This window comes from Hydra vulgaris, chromosome 03 (genome assembly GCF_038396675.1).
Source record: "Hydra vulgaris chromosome 03, alternate assembly HydraT2T_AEP".
NCBI lineage: Eukaryota > Metazoa > Cnidaria > Hydrozoa > Anthoathecata > Hydridae > Hydra > Hydra vulgaris.
In genome coordinates this window covers 20,692,501-20,713,738 of record NC_088922.1, presented here as the reverse complement: position 1 = coordinate 20,713,738, position 21,238 = coordinate 20,692,501, and the positions used below count along the sequence as shown (strand labels likewise).

The 21,238-nt window shown below is 28.4% G+C and overlaps 2 protein-coding genes and 1 long non-coding RNA gene across 3 annotated transcripts in view; all 3 read right to left on the bottom strand.

The window, feature by feature from the left end:
- Nucleotides 1-21,238, bottom strand: part of LOC136078008 (leucine-rich repeat serine/threonine-protein kinase 1-like) — a 106,077-nt gene that overhangs the window by 14,768 nt on the left and 70,071 nt on the right. The window lies entirely within an intron of this gene.
- Nucleotides 574-16,917, bottom strand: LOC136078006 (uncharacterized). The gene is made up of 3 exons (XM_065792607.1): nucleotides 16,747-16,917; nucleotides 16,552-16,675; nucleotides 574-4,223 (listed from the first exon to the last, which is right to left on the bottom strand). The coding sequence occupies exons 2-3, from the start codon at nucleotides 16,589-16,591 to the stop codon at nucleotides 1,195-1,197; spliced, it is 3,069 nt and encodes a 1,022-aa protein (XP_065648679.1). The 5' UTR covers nucleotides 16,592-16,675; nucleotides 16,747-16,917; the 3' UTR covers nucleotides 574-1,194.
- On the bottom strand, nucleotides 12,585-16,008 carry LOC136078009 (uncharacterized). Its single transcript, XR_010637441.1, has 3 exons — nucleotides 14,233-16,008; nucleotides 13,047-14,049; nucleotides 12,585-12,872 (listed from the first exon to the last, which is right to left on the bottom strand). It is a non-coding gene; the product is annotated as an uncharacterized LOC136078009 (long non-coding RNA).

Genomic DNA, 21,238 nt, shown 5'->3' with positions numbered 1-21,238 from the left:
TACAATTGTGTTTAGTTTATATTACAAAATTTTAATTCAAGATTGATTTAGTGTAATAAAAAATTATTTTTGAGTTATAGAAAAATTTCTATTAAAAAAATCTCTCCGCATGATGCGTCACTAAACTATGGAATTGGCCATATATATATATATATATATATATATATATATAATATATATATATATATATATATATATATATATATATATATATATATATATATATATATATATATATATATATATATATATATATATATATATATATATATATATATATATATATATATATATATATATATATATACACGAGTGCTCTCCAAAGTAGATTTTTTGTAATCATGTAAAGGTTTTTGCATAGTCGTTTTTTTTGTTATTATAAATAAACTTTTTTAAGTAATTATTAATTCGAAGATTCTGAAAATGCAAAACAATGAGGTGAATTTCACCCAAATAATAGCTATGATTATTCTTATCATCTACTTTAAAATTTAATGTTTCCAAAGTTATGATCAACTTTTACCAAACATTCTGATAAATATCATTGGGGAGTTTTAAAAAATACCAACTTAAGCTAACCAAAGAAAATATCATGTTAATCTAGTAAAATGTAAAATGTTAGTTAAATACCATTTTAAAATATTTTGTTATAGTATTACAATTGTTAATTATTGATTAAATATATTAACTTTTCTTCTTGCAACTTTGATTGCGATGGACCTGTAAATATTTCCTTATATTTATTCCAACTTTTTTCACCTGTGTTCGGAGTATAATATTCTTCGTTTGGAATTTGCATAACTTTTTGTATCAAATCATCTGATTGACCAGATAAATACTCTATTACTGTTACCAAATGATAGGGATCAACTAAGCGTATAGCATATGCACTATACCCTTGTGCCATTGATAGAGATAATAATGTATTATCAGCACATGATTTTGTGCTAAGATAATTGTCATACTGAGATCCAAAATACATCACTAAAACATTAGGTAAATTTATTATCACATCTAATTGTGCTGCTTCTTCTACATTAGCTCGTTCTGAATCTATTATTAAATATTTTATTTGAGGCTGCACAGAACGCATAAATTCTTTTATTCCTATAACTCTTTGAGGCACAGAAGAACCTAGCAGTTGCAAATTTAATTCTATAGATCTTTGAGTCATACCAACAAAATTATTAGAACTTAATTAAAAAAAACTAAATCTTCCTCATCTGAATGTCCCTCATGTGATTCACTTGCTTTAATACTATCATTCAAACTTCTACTACATCTCTCATCATGACTATCGATTTCAGTCTCTGATGTCATTTCAATATTAAACCCATCAGGACATTCATCTTTTTCTTGTTCTTCTTCCATTTCTGCTATAATATCATTATCATCATTATCAGCTTCTCCATTTCTAAGTTTTTCTTTCTTTAATCTTTCTTTTTCTCTATCTAAATCTAGATATCTATATAAACTATCTATAAACCTACCATTTAAATTTCTTCCTTTTTCAATAAGATCATCATAGGCCTCTTCTATACGTCCAAAATCCTGGTCAGAATTAATTTCATCATTAAACTCCCAATCACCTAATATTTTAATTTTTTTAACGTCCCATGAAAGAATATTTCTAATATTAGTTCTTTCTTTTGTTAGTAACGTTTGTAATTCTTCAGGATGCGAATAAATCAACGCTATTAATTTTTGCACTTCATCTAAATTTAAACTTTTAATATCTTCATCATTTATTAATTCGACTAATTCTCTGCGTCCAGTCACATTTGGCGAGCCTAAGAGCAAAAATTTATTTTTGCTTTGGTGGTATAGATTTATAATTGCCTGTCGACTACGACCTAATAATTTTAATGTTTTTATTTCACGAACATATCCAATAAAGTTCCAGTAATCGAAAACTACATCCTTATTCTTACCTAAGCTTACGGCACTGTGGCCGATGGCAGCTTTTTTTCTATTTGTATAAATTGCTGCACTTGTTACTGTTAAACCGGCATCTTTATAAGACTTCCTAATTTGGTGTGCAACCACAGGTAGTTTTTCAGGGACTTCAGCATGTTTCAAAGCGCCATCTGCTAATTTATATAATTCTTCCATTAAGTCTTTATTTTTTAGCGTAATTATTCTCAAAGTTCCATATGGATTCATGTCTGCACCTGCTTGTTCATTTTTCAGACCGCTATTTACAAGCAGAATTAAGTCGGTATGTCTAAAACAAACTTCAATACCCGCACGAATCTTAGCTGTAGTAGCACTGGTATAATCCAAAATAATTACAGGAAATTTCTTTATACCCATAGTTTCTTTTAATGACTGACCTGTATCTTGATTAGTGGAATCACAATGTGTTAGGTCAAAAAAGAGAACTTCAGCAACTTTTGTATCTTTAGATTTGATACTAGTAGGTACTTCAAAGAAATCACTAAATGCATTTAAAACTGAGCTCACAGCTTCTTTAGTTTCGTAGTACATAGAATCTGAAAGAAGTTTATAGGAGCTCGCTTCAGTATATTTTGTGATTTGGTATAATGCAACATAGGTAGCTAAATTTATAGCTCTCATTCCAGTTACCAATATAATTTTCCTAGAGAAAACTGGAGAAGTGTCTTCACCATACAATTCGCTTTCGCAATCACTGTCACTACCAACTCCATCTTCAGTTTCTTGATAACCGCTTTTTCTAATAAATTCTAAATTTGTTTCTTCAAGTTTTCGGTACAAACCTAGTAGTGTTGTATTCTCAATAGCAGATGATAAACTCTCGTCTAATTTTTCATTTGATGCTAGTGCTAGCCTAAAATCTCTTACTATCTGCCAAAATTCTTTATCTCTCTTGATTTGATCATTCTCTACCCATTTGTCATTTTTCTTAAATGTAAAAAATCCACCCTCAAGATCAGCGTTATTAATTTCTAGAGTTACAACTGTTTTATAGTTTAGTCTGCTCAATAATATGCGTATAGGCGCTGCCATATCTGGTTTTTGTTGATCTTGCTCTTTTAATACAAGGTTTGCTAATATATCAATATACATATCTTGCCTTACAAGTTGATGTACTACTTTCCGTCCAGAAGAATCACCAACTTTACATAATGTGCTAAAAAGTGAATCTTCATATTTCCAGCTTTCAACTTCTTTTGGCTTTTTTGTCATTTTTCCTATAGCTTGTTTTTGTGTTTGCCGCTTTTCATAGTCATTTTTTTTTGCATCATTATAACTATCAATTTCTGCATTTATAAATTTTAGCTTTATTGATTCTATACCTAATTTGAAGCTACAGCCTGATTCAAGTAGAGGCGATAAAAGTTTATCCCATAAACTTACTAATCCTTCAGCTAAAACCTCTGTATATATAATTGGCACAAGACCTACGTTGATTCTAAAGCTATCTCCTGTATCACCAACACTTGGTAGGTTATGCCCAAAGCTAGATCGTAGAACTAACTCTATCGGCACATTTTTTCTCCAAGCTATTTGATTAGTAATTGCAACAAAATATGCTGTAATTACTTTATATAACCCACCTTTTTCTGTTTTACTTTCAATGTTTTTAAGTATTGGAGTTGTTATACTGACTATAATACAAGGATAATCATTCTTATAATAAGGGATTATGCCTGTTAATTTTGGCTTACGATCTTCAGTTTTCAAATTAAAATTTCTTATTACCTCTCCACAAATTTTTCCTTTATACAGAAGTATTTCATTGTAAAGATATTGTTTAACACGCTCGTAGTTTAAAACAACTCTATCCTTTTTAGGTGTACTATATAAAATTCCAGCATATTCTTGATAATCAAAAGGGCTATGAAAAGCACCAGTTTTAGCTGCGGTTCCTTTAGCATTAATATGATTATTCCTATAAGCTTTGTCTTTAAGATTTGATAATCTATCTGCATTTCCACCACGACTTGTTGAACGAAAGTAAGTGCCCCAATACTCCTTACTTTTCATATTAAAAGCACTGGTATGTTCAAACCTAGTCTTATATTCACATCTCGGAAAATAATATGGATTATTGGCTATATCTCCTTGATCTTGTAAAGATAAAGAATCAAGTTTTTTGGGCAATTCTTCATCAATATTAGACTCTTCTTTTTTTTCTTTATCACAAACTTCTACAGCTGATTGATCTACCGTTAAAGAACTTGTTGAATAATTTTTCAATTCTTTATCGGAAGTTTGAGGATAGTTACCATCATGAGCATCTAAATATGTAATAAACACAGAATTAAATAAACAATTTCCATCACCTGGAACATTATATTTAGATTTACTCATTTTTATTCTTCTTTATATTGTTAAATTCTTAAGACCATCTATGCATTTGAACCTTTTAATATAATCATTTACAGCTAATAAATGACCTGCATTTTCTTTAGATTTTTAAATAAATTATTATAAAAATTTTAATTTAGTAATTGCTTATGAATTAAAATAGTATTCATTAGCTCAATTATTGTCAATTTTTAGTTGCCATAACTATATGGAAATAAACTTGAAATAGTAAATTTTCAAAAAAGTGCTAAATTACATTAAATTTTTAAAATTATTTTAAAGCATGCAAAATATACAGTAATCTAAATTAGCTATTTGATTTCTTAATTATAAAATATGCCAAGGCTATATACTATGTACTTGACTTACCATGCAACAAAAATATTCAGAATTATTGTATAAATTAATACTATTAATCTTAATAATACAAACTATTCTAACTTCTAGATTATTTAAATAAAAATTTAATTAGCTCTGTATTATATAATTTAAGTCTAAATCGACTGGACTATTTAAAGCTCATAATAAATATTTCGATGTAATTAGAATTAATGAAGATTATTATGAGACAATATTAGTGAGACAAGTAGTAGAAAATAAGTATGAGAGAATTAACAAAAGCAATTGAGCAATATATTATTAATATTTATAGTTAGAAGTATTAAATTAATGAATTTGGTCAAGCACTAACCATATTAAAAATAGGTATAGGCGTTACTTATCATAGCGATTTACTGTTGGCAAGTTAAACAGTTCTAAGACAAGGATTTGTTTTACTCCACTACGTGCAAATTGTGGGCAAGATGGTTGAAGAGAAAATAATTCATGATAAAAATACAATTTACCTGCAAGCTTACGTTTTTACTCATCCTCAAATTATAGATACTTTAATTAACGCTAAGTAAAGAGGAATTGATGTAAAAATAATACTTGATCGTAGCAACTTAACACAGAAATATTCTAAAACAATAGAGTTAGCAAAAGTTAAATTTGAGCTTACAATTGATAAGGTACCAGATATTGCTTAAAACAAAGTTATAATTATAGATAATATAATTACAATTATTAGAAGTTTTAACTTTACAGTTTCTACAGATACTAGAAATGCTAAAAATATCTTAATCATTGATGATAGCAATATAGCTTAAAGTTACTTTAAAAATTGGCAATATAGAAAAGATGCAAATCAATTGATGAATAAAAAATCTTATAAAAACGTTAATAAAGCTATAATTAATATAATTGTTTTTAGTGAATTATATTTTTTAACCATACATATTACTTATTCAGTTTGTAGAACTTCTTTATACTCTTTAATCAGTAGCAGTTAAAGCATAACTAATCATAATTGAAGATATAAATGCGATTATTATTATTAATAACTGTGTACTCAAAAGTCTCATTACTTTATTTTCAGAACTCCAAAATTTTTTAGTAAGATAGTAAATTTAACTATATTTCACAATATATATGTCAAAGCTATTACCATGGTCTTACTTTCATCATAAATAACTAATATAATGCAGAAAATCCATTATTTGATACCTTTATGAATGTTTAAAAATACATAAAGACTGGTGAATAGATATAAATTATTATAACACCATGTCAATTTTATTATGCAAAGCTATGTAAGCTATCAAATTAAAAGTTGAAAAGTATATATTTGAAAACAGCTTAAAACAAATCAAGTAAGTAATATAATTAAATACTTGCGCTTAAGCTTATCATTTGTTAAACTTCATCAAATGTTAGTGATGAAGAACTTGAAGATATTGTAAGCAATTAGATTAATAATGAAAACGTATATTTACAGTTTTTCTTACTACTTATTATAATCTTACTTATTTATATAATAATATTTAATTTATTTATTGTATTTATATAAGTTATAGAATATTATTTACTTAGGTATAATAAATAAATAAGAAATATTATGATAGTAAAATCTATCACAATATCTGATAAGAATCAGATTGCCATACCTAAAGAATTCGTTAAAAATTTAGAAAGCAAAATAATTAAACTAGAAATAGTAAATAAAAATGAAGTAAGAATGATTCCAGTAAAAAGATGCAGATGGTAGTTTAACAGATTTTGCTAAAAAAAATTTATCAAACAATTTTAATGATATTAGAGCACACGCATCGAATCAAGATACTAAACATAGGTTTATAAAAGGATAAAATGGATATAAAAATTATTGATACCAATTTAATAATTAGATATTTAATTAATGATCACCCTAAACATTATAAATTAGCAAAAGATTTTTTTGATTTAGTAAAACTTGGCAAAATAAAAGTTTATCTTGAACAAACAGTTTTTACAGAAGTTATTTTGGTATTATCTAAAATTTATGAAACACCCAAGTACAAAATTAAAGAAGCTTTAAGTGGAATGCTAACATATAAAGGTAATAATAATAATGAAAAAGAAGTGTTACTTAATAGTCTTTCCATTTATACCCAAACTAACCTCCATATCGTATATTGTATAATCGCTTTTAAAGCAAGATTACATAACCTTGAAATACAAAGCTTTGATCAAGAATTAATGAAATATTCTTTATCAGATAAGGTAATAAATAAGCTCAATGAATAATTGAGTTGTTAACAACGAGATAGTAAAAAAATTTTTAAAATGTTAAATATTGTCTTTAGTTTCCATGAAGACAAAGCCATTTAGGCGAATTATTATTATCATTTACATGTAATTAATGCTCCTGATTTATGGACGCAAGCCACTACAAAACGATTTTAAGATTATATAGTTACTTCCATTAATTGTGCTACTCCATAAAATAATATTATTTCTTAGTAAAAATGTTATTTTATGGAGTAGCACAATTAATGGAAATATTAGTTGATCTTTTATTTGACCTTAATAATTGCGATTATAATACGGGTATTACGACAATTTTAGTGTATGTGCTATTAAATGTATTAATGGCTATTTTATAAAAAAATTTTTGGCTTTTAGAAAAAAGATCAATTAAATTTTTAAGTATTCAATTATTTTTAATATTAATTACTCTTTTATCTATTATTACATCTAATCAATTATCTCTTTTAATAGGGTTAATTACATTGATATTTTTAACTCACGGTATTAAATATCTAAATGATAAGTATAAGAAGGTTAATTATTAACCTTTAGCCTCTTCCATTCCCATGGAGGATCAAACCGTTCTTCTTGCCATAAGCCTTTTTTTAAATATTTTGCTAGTACTTGATCTTATATAAACTTATATCATAGTGTTTATAGGAATAAGCATAGCTCTTTCTAACCATTTCTTTGTTGAGGTTAATACCACCCGCATAGCAATATGATAATATTCTCCCATGATTATCAAAGCCTTTATTTGTACAAGAGACCTTCTTATCATTTATACAGCCTGATTAGTTTATTTCTAGCTTTATATCCTATACAAACCTGTTCTGTAGTTTTATTTTTTTTAAGTACGCAATGTTGATTTATTTCAGGTGCATTTAATTCCTTGTAGCCTGGTTTTAAGCTTATCTAGCTTAGTAGTATTGCCATCAATTACTTTAACGTAAGTACTAGTAAATTCTATTTTTTGAATAAATTGTGCTACGCTTTTCATTGGACAATATGTTAAAAGTAAAAATGCCATATACATAGCAAAAAATTTTCTTAAGCATCGTTTTTAATGGTAAGAGTTTTATAAATTATTTAATAATATTATAATTATTTAAGATTTTTTTATAACTTTCTAAGTCTTTTTAATTAGATATAATTAAGCATCTTATGGACAAGAAGGATTATTATGATAGCAACCTAGGGTTGTTATTATACTCAATAATCTTTATGTAAAAAAATAAAATTACAAAAATAATAGTTTTTGATAAGATAAAATAGTTATTGGGATAATCTCTACATGCAATGCTAAATTTAGTCCCCTCCTCGCCATGTATTAGCCTATTAATCTAATAACAGAATGCCCTTAAATATTGCAAAATGTATATGCGGTGTTAATACTTTTTTATAAATTCATATTTCACAATTTAAGTACAATTTCCTTAAAAGAATTGACAATAACTATTGCTTCCTATTACACAAAAGCTTAGTGAAATATCATTAAAAACTCGAAATGGTTTAAAGTTGTTTGATACGCAAGCATATATATAAGCAAGCTTGTTATAAGAGGTAAATAATTATGATAAAGATTATACATATAACCATATTCAATTAATAATCTTCTGGCTTTTTTCGTATATGTTTTACGCAACAGTACCTTAATCCTTCTTCTATAGGTTTATCCTAAACATTATAAATTTTTATTTTTAATTCGAAAGTGTGCGATAATATCAATCTTAGGCTTGGCAGTAAGCACTTGAATAGCATGGTTGTACCAATATGATAGCTAATGAAAAATAATTTACCTAATGCTAGTTTAATTATTTCTGATTTTTTCTAAAACATAATTGACCGTTAATTAGGCATTTCTGATAAGTTATAGTGATTGATAACATTTTATCAAATTAGAAGTGTGACGCTATTAAGAGTTAGTTTTGTAAATCATTAGCGTTATAATTAAATGTAAAACAACCATTAGAAGATAAAAACAATCAGGAAGTTCATTATTAGATAAAAATAAAAACGTGGAATAACTTGGTAGTTATTTTAACATTTTATTAGGGTTGTAAATAATATAAACAAATGTGTACAAACTGTTCACAATCGCGCACATTATTTTTTACAGAAAAAGATATTTATTTGATTTTTGAATATATACATTAAATATGTGTAATTCATAAAATAGATTTTTATAATAACTTGCGCATATATATATTAGTAGTAAAAAGTAAAACTTATCATTTAATTACAAAACAAATCAGATATAAAAACCCAAAAGATAATTCTAACACTACATAACTAATTAAAAATTAGTTTCCATATATTGTTCAAAAAAAATAAAAATGTTCGCGATCTTTTATGTCTTCTAATGCCATTTATTTTATTGAACAAAATTCATGAATTGGCATTTTTCTTTGAGCTGATATATTAACATCTTCACATTTTCTTACAAGAGAATCCATTACAGCTTCTTTATAATCATGACGTAAAGAACCCAGTGCTTCTTAAGGAGTTACTGGTTTTGATTCATATTTATTTGTTATAATACAAAAACCTACAATGTTCAATTTCATCAGAAAAATTTTCAATTTCTTGAACAAGCATAGATAAACCTTTTATGCTATAAGGCTGTGTTTCACACACTATATTTAATCTATTTGTTGTGTACGTTGCACTATGGTTTAAATTACTGTTAGTTGGATTGGTATCTAATAATATATAATCATAAATTTTAGTCTAAGTTTTTGTTTTTATCTAATAACCTTTCTCGATTTGATCTTTGTGCAAGTGGAATCTCAACTTTTGTCATGGATAAATTAGATGGAATAGCATCTAGTCCAGGATAAACCTCTTGTATTGTATTTTGAATAGGAACTGAGTTAATAAGCACATCAAATAAGGTTATATTCTCTGAATATTCATTAAAGCCTAAGGATGAAGATAAATGTGACTGAGGATCACAATCAATCGCCAAAACCTTGAAACCAAGTAATGAAAGATGTACAGTTATTTGGTGACAAAGGCTTGTTTTACCAGTACTACCTTTAAAATTGAAAAAAACATGAACCTTTTTGTTTACTCCTAGCTGATCGGCAACAAAATGTTTTATTACTTTTCTAACTTCTTCATAAGAATATTTCTTTCGACTATTCCCAAATTCAGCTATATAAGTTATCTTTTTTTCATTCATATACCTTGAAATAGTAGAAGTAGTCTGCCCCGAAAGAAAGCAAATTATCCTTTGGTTAAAATTGATTTTATCTAAATTTTTTCTTATAAAATTCTTTTTTAATATTAATTCTATTTATTAATGATATACACAAAAAATAAGCAAGTAAAGATTATTTATTAAAGATTATTTATTAAAATGGCTTTATTCGGTTTGCAACAATTTTTACATTTACATATATTTTTGTTGCATAGTAAAAAATAATGTTATACTTCTTGATATAAGCATAAAAGTTTTTTTATGATAAATGGATAATTATGAAAGAATATAAAAAAAATTGCATTAGATTAGCAACAATCTAATGCACCAGCTACTTTAAGTACTGTAAGCAAGTCTTAATCTACATCACGTGGCTGGTGTTGTCAATATTTTTGTCTTTTTCGCATTTTAAAATATTATTAAAATGACAAAACTACGTATAAATGAACATCCTCTTATTGTGCTTCCAGCTTTGGCCTTAAAAGTTGGACTTAATGAATCTATTATTTTTCAGCAAATACATTATTGGTTAGATTCGAGAACTAATAAAAATATAACAGATGGCAAGCATGGGGTATATAACACCTATAGCCAATGGCAAGAACAATATCCTTTACTATCAGAAGCAACATAAAGACACTCGAAATTTAGAAAAAGAGGGCTTATTAATATCTAAAAATTATAATTCAAATTCATTTAGTAAAACAAAATGGTATACGATTAATAATAAAAATTAGCAGAAATTGAATCTTCAATGGAAACAAAATCATTGATAGGTTCAGAAAGAGCTGATCAATCTGCTCAAAATGAGCAGTCGATGAAAACAAATAAAATAGACGATGAGATTAAAATGAGCTCTTCTATTAAAGAAACAGAGATTACTACTAAAACTACAACGGATTTCTCTTTAGAGACTAATGAAAATTTTTTAAGAGAGAGAGAGAATTAATAAAGATATGGGATCAAATAGTAGAAGGTAATAAGAAAGAAATTAAACCGACTGAGGATAGATTCAAATTACTTTTCAAAAGATTTAAAAATTTCTTTAATAACAATATTGAAGAATGGACTGACTTTAGTAAGAGAACTATCAGCAGTAAATTTTTAATGGAAGAGGTTAAATCATTTAAAGCTTCATTTGGTTGGGCATTAGAGCCTAAATCTATTGTAAGGATATTAGATGGGGATTATAGGATAGGGGATAGGTTAATTGGAGAAAGAAGAGATATAGAATCTATTACAGAAGAAAGTTTAATTCAAGAGATTAGAAGCGCTAACTATCCAGAACTTTGGAAACAAATCAAGAAAGTTTGCTAGTTAGCGAAGGTTTAGCTACTTATATTTCTTGGTTTAGGAAGTCAGAGTTTTTAAATTATAATAAAGGCATTATTGAATTAAAAGCTTCTACAAAATTTATTGCAAACATAAAGTTATTACAAACTTAAAAGTTTACAAGGTTAATTATCTATACCAAAATCAGAATCACCTGAAATTATTCTATTGAAAGTATCATCGCTGTCTTCGGCGAATTTCGAACTTTTATTGCCACATTCAATGCATTGACATAAATCAGAACACGTCAGTTCTGCACTCCAACATGAGGATCATTTTGTATTACAACCAGTCGCGCATCTACGATTAATAAAATTTAATACGCTATCGGGAGCAATTTCATTTGACAGCCATTTCATCTTCAATTCGTTGTCATCCATTGTCCAACCATGTTGTAAAGCGCTTAGCATATTCAATAGGGGTATGGTGGCATGTTTCCAGATATAAGCTCGATAACTACAACTCAGTATGTGTTGTACTAATGCATCTGAAGTCGGATGCAATTGCTCTTCACTATATTTGTCACTCTTGAAGAGTTCATATCTCAACTTGATAACTGAAGAAACTGTCTTTACCATAAAAGTGACACACAAGTTTCTCTATTTTAGTAAATAAATCTGATGCCATCAAGTGATTTTCACCAAACTCTGCTAACACGCCTTTAAACTCTTAACTCATACTGCTAACACGCCTTCATACTCCTAACTCATGCGGCTAACACGTCTTCATACTCCTAACTCATGCGGCTAACACGCCTTCATACTCTTAACTCATACTGCTAACACGCCTTCATACTCCTGACTCATACTGCTAACATGCCTAAAACTCCTAACTCATACTGCTAACACGTCTTTATTTTTATTTTTTTTTGTAAGAGCTTAAGTATTGAAGCTTTTCCTTTACCATAAAATGAATTTTTAGTATAGCATCCTAATAGGAAAAGACATTATACAATTTTACAGTGTTTTAAATGTTTGTATTACGAAAGTGAAACTTACAAAAAAAAAAGGGATATCATGTCATAAAAGGTAGATAAATTAAGTTAACCAATTAACCTGTAAAAGAATGAAAGCTCACTACAGCATTTACAAAAGATCTACCTCAATCATCAGCCACTTTTCTTGCATTAATTATACGTTTGTTGTTATAATTTCTGGTTGCAAATAATATATTACCAGTAAAATGTTTCATAGCATGTAAAGCAATGACAAATACATCAGTGTCAGGACTCCAAATTACAACATTTTGGTGAGATGAAGCTGCAATTTAACAGTGAGCCATTAATCCAGTATCTGCTTGTTCACGGTTACTTTTAAGAGAGATAATTTCAAATACTACCACATTATTTGCTGATAACATAAACTGATAACATTTATCTTCTTTAGTTAAATAAACACTTTTATTTGAGAAATAAAATGTATTCAATGAACTCCAATGTCTAAACAAAAATTTTATTAATTTTTATTTATTTTTTACATATGAAAGGAACTTCTTCCATTGATGAGGTAAAGGCTGTAGTTTATTTAATATGCAAACAATCGAAGTTCCATGAGTAATTCTTTTTACTCATTCTTACTCATAACGTCTTTTAATATATATTTAGGTAACTCACCAAAAATTCTGACTCTAACTTGTAACAGTACTTCACATCCATTAGTAAAGCTCCACTTTCAACAATTGACAACACCAGTGAATCTTTAACGAGCTCTTCAAAAATTTTTAACAAATTACTTTTTGTTGTTTTTACTAAAGTTCCATCTATGGTGGCAAAAGGTGAGAGATGAGGTCGTAAAGGATACTTTAAAATTTCCTTTATGTTAATATCTCTGCTTTTTCCCATCAAGATTAACTTAGTAAACAAATTTCTGTTGATCTTTGTTTCCACCGTTTTCCCTATTTTATTTTAGTATGCACATTATTGTGCATGTTGGAAAACGTATGCAACATTGTTTTTTTAATTGGATAAAATATGTCGGGCTGTTTGCAAAGAATATTTTTGTTAATAAAACTCTCAGCAATTTGTTTTCTGCATTTCTCAAAGACTAAGCATATCTCTTGAAGTATTTTCTGTGGCAACTTGCCCACTTGCTAACTGTAAAAGTTCCTTTCTGTCATTATAAAAAAGATTTACCATTGTATTAATAGTCTCAAGAGTTGATGTAACATCCTCTTCGTCCTTTTTAATTCTTGAATCATCCAAGTCTTTTCAACAACTAAATATCATGTTTAAAAATATACTTTTAAAATATTCTTTAAAAAAATTAAAAAACTTATTTAAAAAACTAGATTATAAAACTTTCCAAATTTTAGAATGTAAAATTATATTCAATCAATTTTTCATTAAAAAAAAGGATTGTTAGTACAAATATGTTTATCGTGTTATTGAAGATACTTCTGTGAATTCTTCAGCTGCTTCAGTTAACAAAGCCCTCTCCACTTAGGTTAACACTCATTTTTAACAGCTCCTGGCTTATGTGTCATACCTACAATACCACCTGCAACTTTACTACTCCTGTTAAAAGTTTGTTCTATAGTTTGGTCACATACAATATCTGCAAAGCCATATGGTGCCTACCTTTTAACCATCCAGTTTTCTCTTATTTCACGACAAATATCTGTCAAACATAAAAAAAGAAATTATTCTAGGTTGATTACCATAAAATCAAACATATAAGATAGTTATATAGTGTTTTTAAAAGCAAAAAAAACAAATATTTTGTAAGTAAACTATATATTGTTGTAAAACAAATTGTTTTACTTAATCTTAACACTTCAATAAAAGAAAAAATAGGCAATACCTATATGAGTTTGATTAAGTACACTCATTTCAATCCAATGGTAAAATGTATATCTGCTGTAGTTAATACAATCTGTAACAACAAAAAAACTATCCCAACATCGAGTTAACTGTAGATAGATGCAGATCTCAATTTCCAGTATGAACTGCTCCTAAATGAAACAGCATTAATTGCACCATTTTTAGATAGACACTTCAGAAAGAAAACAACTGGAACTTTGTACATTGGTGATTAACATAAGTCTGATAGCTTACAATAATATCATGGAACAATTGACTTTGAATATAGCCATCATAGTCTGGATCTTTATACCATTCTTTTATACCACAAATAAAATTTAAATTGTCAGCTTCTTTTTCTCTGGTCATTGAAGCAAGAAACGATTGAAACCTCAGACGACTAAGTGCTTCATACATCAATTTATGAGCTCTAACACTACAATTATAATGTTTGCCAGACATTACTTTATTGCATGAGCTACAAGCAATAACACCAGACTCAATGAGTATATCCTTATTAAACAATCTCCAAGTCTTACAACAATCCGATCAACAAACTCTGCTTTTTTCCATCTTACCATCTGTATTTTTTCATAAACCACCTCACCAAAAACTATTACAATTTGATGAAGTGAAAGTTTGTTAGCTGTTTTAATACCAGTATTTAAAATTTCATGAATGATGGATATATCAGTAACAGGAGCATTTATAATCGGTAAGTATGTAATTGTTGAAACACTTCCTTTATTTGAACTGTATAATGAACACATTGTGTTAAAACCTGTCCCACAAGGCAAAATTACTGCTGCATCTGAGATAATTTGCAAGTGATGTATGCTAAATCAAGATGCCTGTAATATTCCTGACAAGTTTCAGTATCATTTATGACTACATCTTTGCATTCAAATAACTTTGTCAAGTTTTTTTCCCAGAAAATAAACTGGTATTTCACTCGATTCAACATTTATTGTCCTTATGCGCTTGCTAAGTTCAAAAAAATCATTATCTGGTTTATTAAACTTAGGCACTTTATGTATGCAAATACCATGTGCAATGTGGGTTGTTTCAGAACCGCTAAGAGTTTCTTATGTGAAATCTGCATTATCATACACAAGTGTAGTAAAGATATTTTGTTGAATATTCTTTGGTACAACCGAATAATCAAACCCCCTCAAAGTCATTGAAGAACAGCAATGCGTAAAGTTATTTAAAATTTTTACAAGTTTACATGAACAAAACATTTGGTTGATAGCAGTAGCTAATGCTTAGACTTAAATGTTATTGTTTTACCTTTCGAAAAAATAAGCAATAAATCTTGGGCAATAGATAGAACTTTCAACTTCAGCTTGAACTCTGTATTGACGTAGTTCTTGTAATTAACTTCACATATATAACCAAGAATTATTGATAGAAAATTAAAAAGAGTATGTGGAATCCCACTTTCAATACTTTCAAGAATAAAATCTGAAGCTGGTGGTGGCCAGCCATTTTTAATCCTAATACCACATCTAAAGAATTCTCTAATTTTCATACAAACTTGATGAAAGGCGGAATAACTAACATTAAGTAAATTGTTCTCTTGTTCACTTTTAGTTTCATTATTTTCTGAAAACCTGACTCTTGTGAATTTTGAGAATCAACCTCATCGATTTCTTCATTTAATACAACTGCAACTATGTCCCCAAAAAAAACAAATTTACTTTGACTGCGATAAAACAGCTGATAAAATACCAAATAATATATTCTTTATCAGAATTAAATTATGTTTTTATGATCTTTGCTTCAAATTTAAAAAATCAATCGTGACAATAAAATTAAAACAAAATAAAAATAAACTTTTAATTTCATTTAAGTTTTTTTAAAAACTTAAAAAATTGAAAAAATTTATTATTTAAATTTATTTAAATTTATTATTTAAATAGCACTTATATCAAACATAATTGCCATTCAAATTTTTGTTACAAATATTTTTACATAAACGTCGTTCTAAAGTTAATCTGACTTTTTTTAAAAGTTAATTATTACTTTTATCCTACTCCTTATAGTATAATTTAAAAGTTTAAAAATGAAATTGTGTAACCGATATCGTGTACTGCTTACATAAAAATTGCTTAAACACATTTTAAAGTTTAAAGTTTATTTTATTAAAGCGCCAAAATATTTTTTTCACCCATCTTTAAAATGTCTAGCGCCATCTTTAACCCATCACCCATCTTTAACACGTCACCCATCTTTAACCTGTCACCCATTTTTAAAATGTCTAGTCTAGTATTCTAAAGTGCAAAATAGTTAAAAATGAACAATCAAATTTTTTCTTAACCTGTTAGGCAATGTTTCATTTCCATCATGACTGTATTCATTAACTGTATTGTTAGTTGATTTCATACTATCCAAAGCTCTTTTTGCACCTTCAAAATCATTCACTTCAATTTATTTATAAAGAGCTAAGAATAAAATAGTATAATAATAACAGAAAGATATATATTTATTTTATTTTAATTACCTAATAACTTACTTGAATTTAAATTACTCATTATTTATATTAATTTTTTTGTCGCAGTTTACAATTCTTCATTTTGCAACGTTTTGCAACTAAAGGTAAATTTGTTCTTTTGTTGTTTTTAAAAGACTATTACTTTTTATCAACAAAATAGTTTTTGATAATTACTTTTCAATCTAACCTAAAAATAAAGCAACATTTTAAAAGTCTAATAGTTGAAGTTTATTTTCCTTCTTTTCTACTAACTGACGCCATTTTGTTTAAATTGGAACGCCAGTTTTCGCTTTTTAAAAAGAACCAATGAAAGTTTTGATGTCATAACTGCTAATAATTAGAGAACGTTTTTACGAAATTTGATGCGGTTATATAAAAATGTTTAAATGTTTATTTATCAAACGCTTTTATTTGAATAATAAACTTTTATTTAATTTTGTTAAAACATTTGTTGAAAACATTTTGTTTAAATAATGTAATAAAAATTTTAATATACAAATAAAGTTTTGTTATAAACTTTATAATAGTAAATATTCCATTATTATATTATTAAAAAAATTTGAATACAATGGAACAACTTTATTTTGAAGAATAATTTCAAAAAAACTTTGAAAGCTATTTTATCTTTCCATTATTGTCCATTCAAAGTTTAATTACAAAAAAACTTTTCTTTATCTGATTTTCTCTTATTTCTCTGATTAAGTGTGAAATAAAAATACAAAGATGTTTAAAACGCTACTTTATATATGCATCGATAGTTTTGTTACATAAAATATAACAGCGGTTATAAAATATAACAGCATAAAATATAACAGAACCACTGTTAAGTTAAAAAAACAATCATTAAAAAAAACGCAAAAAAATCTTTTTCTTATTTTTATATTCATCAATGATGAAAATTTAATTATATTTCAAGTGAAAACAAACACTTTAAAAAATTTGTTTAAGACATAAATAAAACTTTTTTTTTTTATGATAACAGCAACTCGAAACATTAGCAGGCAACCAAGATTAGCTAAATTATTACTCTCACTCACCCGCCAGGAAAACTAATGAAAATCCGAGTGTAAACTACTGTGTGTGTGTATATATATATATATATATATATATATATACATATATATATATATATATATATATATATATATATATATATATATATATATATATATATATATATATATATATATTTATGTATGTTTAAATATATATATAAACACACTGTTTTTTAAGAAAAAGGTTTTTTAATAATATATGCAAAAGAATATTAAATGTTTCATTTTTACATTTAAAGCTTTAAAAACCGATGCTTAGTTAAAGCTCATTTTTATTTTAAATTTGTGTAATGTAAGTCAAAACTTAATGTATTAACTAAAGTTCTGGCGCTTTTTCATTATGTTTTAGCTGCTTACAAAAGGAATTATATTATAAAGTAACTTTGATTTTTTTTTTCCAGCGTCTTCGCTTCCAACAAGGCCGCAAGCAACCACTATTAGAGTTGGAAGTTGCTGCAAGAAAAAAGACGAAGTTTATAGAGCAAAATAATGATTGACATACAACTTAAAAGATTGCAAATTAAATGAATCAGGAAAACAAGATGAAGGAAGCAAATTCCAAAGAACGGATGTTCAAGGAAAAAAACTAGACGATTAAAAGTTTTTGGAGCACTTAGGAATAGTCACAGAAAAAAGATGAGATTTTTAGTATTAAGTTTTAGTAGATGGCACAAGAGACACTATAATATTTATAGAAAAGATTTTTATAGATAATGGTCTAATGTTGGCTGCAAAAACAGGCCCAATTATGTTTACAATGCTTCTTTGCACCTTATCTGAGAGAAAAAGGATGTCATTGGAAGAAAGATTCCAAAAAAGATTGAAAGTAAGAGTTAATCCCAAAAGGTGAAGGCTAGATGACTTGACAAATACATCACCATTATAAATATAGGAAGATCTAAATTATTGCCGTAATGAATGGCTGAAAAAATTGGGTTTTATCTGAATTAAAGCTTACCAGCCACTGTGAGCCCCATTCTGTAGCAGAAGTGAGATCTTTTTCAAGCTCAAATGCCCCCTCCATGCAATCAGAGAGTGTTGGCTTCTTATTATGACAAGAATAAAATATAGTTTCAATTATAGTTTCATCAGCGAACAATACCACTTTTGGTGTAAGAATATCTAGAAGCTCATTAATGTAAATTAAAAAGAGTATAGGGCCAAGGATAGAACCTTGAGGAACCCCTGAAGTTACAGGGTACAAAGAAGAGTGCTGTCCATCAAGGAAAACTTTTATACTATGACTGAAAAGGCAGGATTCAATAATCTTAAAGATGTTACCTAATAAAACGTAAGAATAAAGCTAATGGAGAAGACCAGCATGTCAAACTTTATCAAAAAGTTTAGAAATGTCAAGAGCAATGGCCTTGACCTCTCCACCTCTAAACAAAACCTATCGGTTATTACTGTTAGCAAATCAGCTGTAGAACAAGAAGATTGAAATCCATATTGATGTTCAGAAAGTAATTTATTAGATTCAAGATGAGAGATTAGGTGTTTGTTAATGAAAGGTTCAAAAACTATGCTTATGATATGGTAGTTAGGCGAGTCAGATCGCTCTCCAGAATTGTTGATGATAGGGATAACAAATGCCGCTTTCCAGCAGGCTGGAAAACAAGACTCTGATAAACACTTGTTGAATATTTTTGAGAGTATAGACAACGGCTCTGGAGAACACTTCTGCAAGACTACAAAGTGTATGTTGTCCAGACCACAGGCTCTTGAAGAGTCTAAGTAGGAGATCACTTTAGATAGAAAAGCTGGAGTAATATGAAAGTCAAGCAATAGATCAACTTGTTTGTCTGCAATATCAGGGAGAAGCAACTAGTGGAATCAAGAGATCATATTGATGAAAAGTTCTTCGCAAACAATTCAGCTTTGTCTTTAGGAGATTTGACAAAATCTGAACTGTACAGGAGGGGTGGAATAACAGATTTGCCCTTATTATTGGTACTGTTAAGGATTCTCCAGAAGTCACGAGAGCCTAATTTTTGAAATGAAATACAAGATTTCATGACCTTTTTACAATGTAATTTTAGCAATAGTAAACAGACATCTGTTTTCTGTAGAATTGTTATGCTGATTGATATGGAATTAATGGTTTCAATTAGAAATTGCAAAAGCACAATGTGAGGTGAACCATGGAGAAGAGTGAGGCTTGACTTGGAATTGTTGAGAGGTAATAAAAGATTCCATGCCAGCCTGAATTTATGTAAGGAGCATATTTATCAGCAGGAAGACAAAAGATTTCTAAAAATGAAAGAATCCCAGTCAGCTTTAAGGTAGTTGTAAAAGGTAAAATGATAAGGGGATTCTGATGATGAAGAAGAATAAGATAATAGTTTTAGAAAGATCAAACCATGATCAGAAGCAACTAAGGGTGAATGTGGAGAAACTGAGCGCTGACTAGGATCAGAAACAGGACATAAGTTGTGTAGAGAAGGTAAATGATTCAGGTTGTCAAGAGAATAAGTTAGAAAGTTGACTATTTGAGTTAGAGAATCAGAAAGGCAAAAGTTGTGGGCTTTAACACCAGCAGAGTCACTGACACTAGACCCAAATCATTTGAGTCCGGCTCAGTAGTGTAAGTGACTCATTTTGAGTCACTGACACTAGAGTCACACATTTGACCTGGACATTAACATTCTTGCGAATGTAAATGCCCAAGTAATTTATGTAACTATTGGAGTCTTTACGAATTAAAGGAAGATAACCATCAACACTAAGATCACAAGATAAGACAATCAAACTTAAATTAGTCTCACAAAGAGCAAGTAGGTGTGATAAACTTTGCAAGAGATAAGACTCAAAAGAATAAAAGTTACAGAGAAACATGTGACCCAGTACAACCTGCTCCATGTCCTGCTGCCTTGTAGGATACTCTTTTTTAGGCAAAGGCTGGGAGAAGCCAACTCCGACTAAAAACACTCCCTGCCTTGGGGCTTTTGGTTAAGTAAAAGCTAGAGATATCTCAATAAAAATACACATCTTGGGCAGATGTGTAGTGTATCCAGCTACTGCCTTATAGAAGGCCTCCAAGGCAAAAACTTAAGAGGTAAAGTAATTCTATCAGTTGACTAGCCCCGCACCCCTTCTACATCTATTAGCCTGGCGCAGATGTATTTATAATACATTGTTTCCAGTTTAGGATGTCAAATGCTGGATCTTCTTGACTTAATTCATGAGTTTTGCTTGTGTCTCTGTTTTTATGACTAGGCAACTCATTCTAATATCTCCTGAAGAGGATACAGCTCTAAAGTTTTATGGTTCTGAGGCCTGCTGGTAGTCAGGTTTCCTGAACTCTATGGTAGCTCTAAGAGAGGCTGATTCCATCATAGGCTGTAAAATATCAGAGTACTTACAGCGCCATGTTGCACACGGATGGTGTCCCTGTTTGTACTTTTGGTGAGCATTGTCGAGGCCACATTTGGAGCCCTTTGTTATGGCTTAGGGTTTAT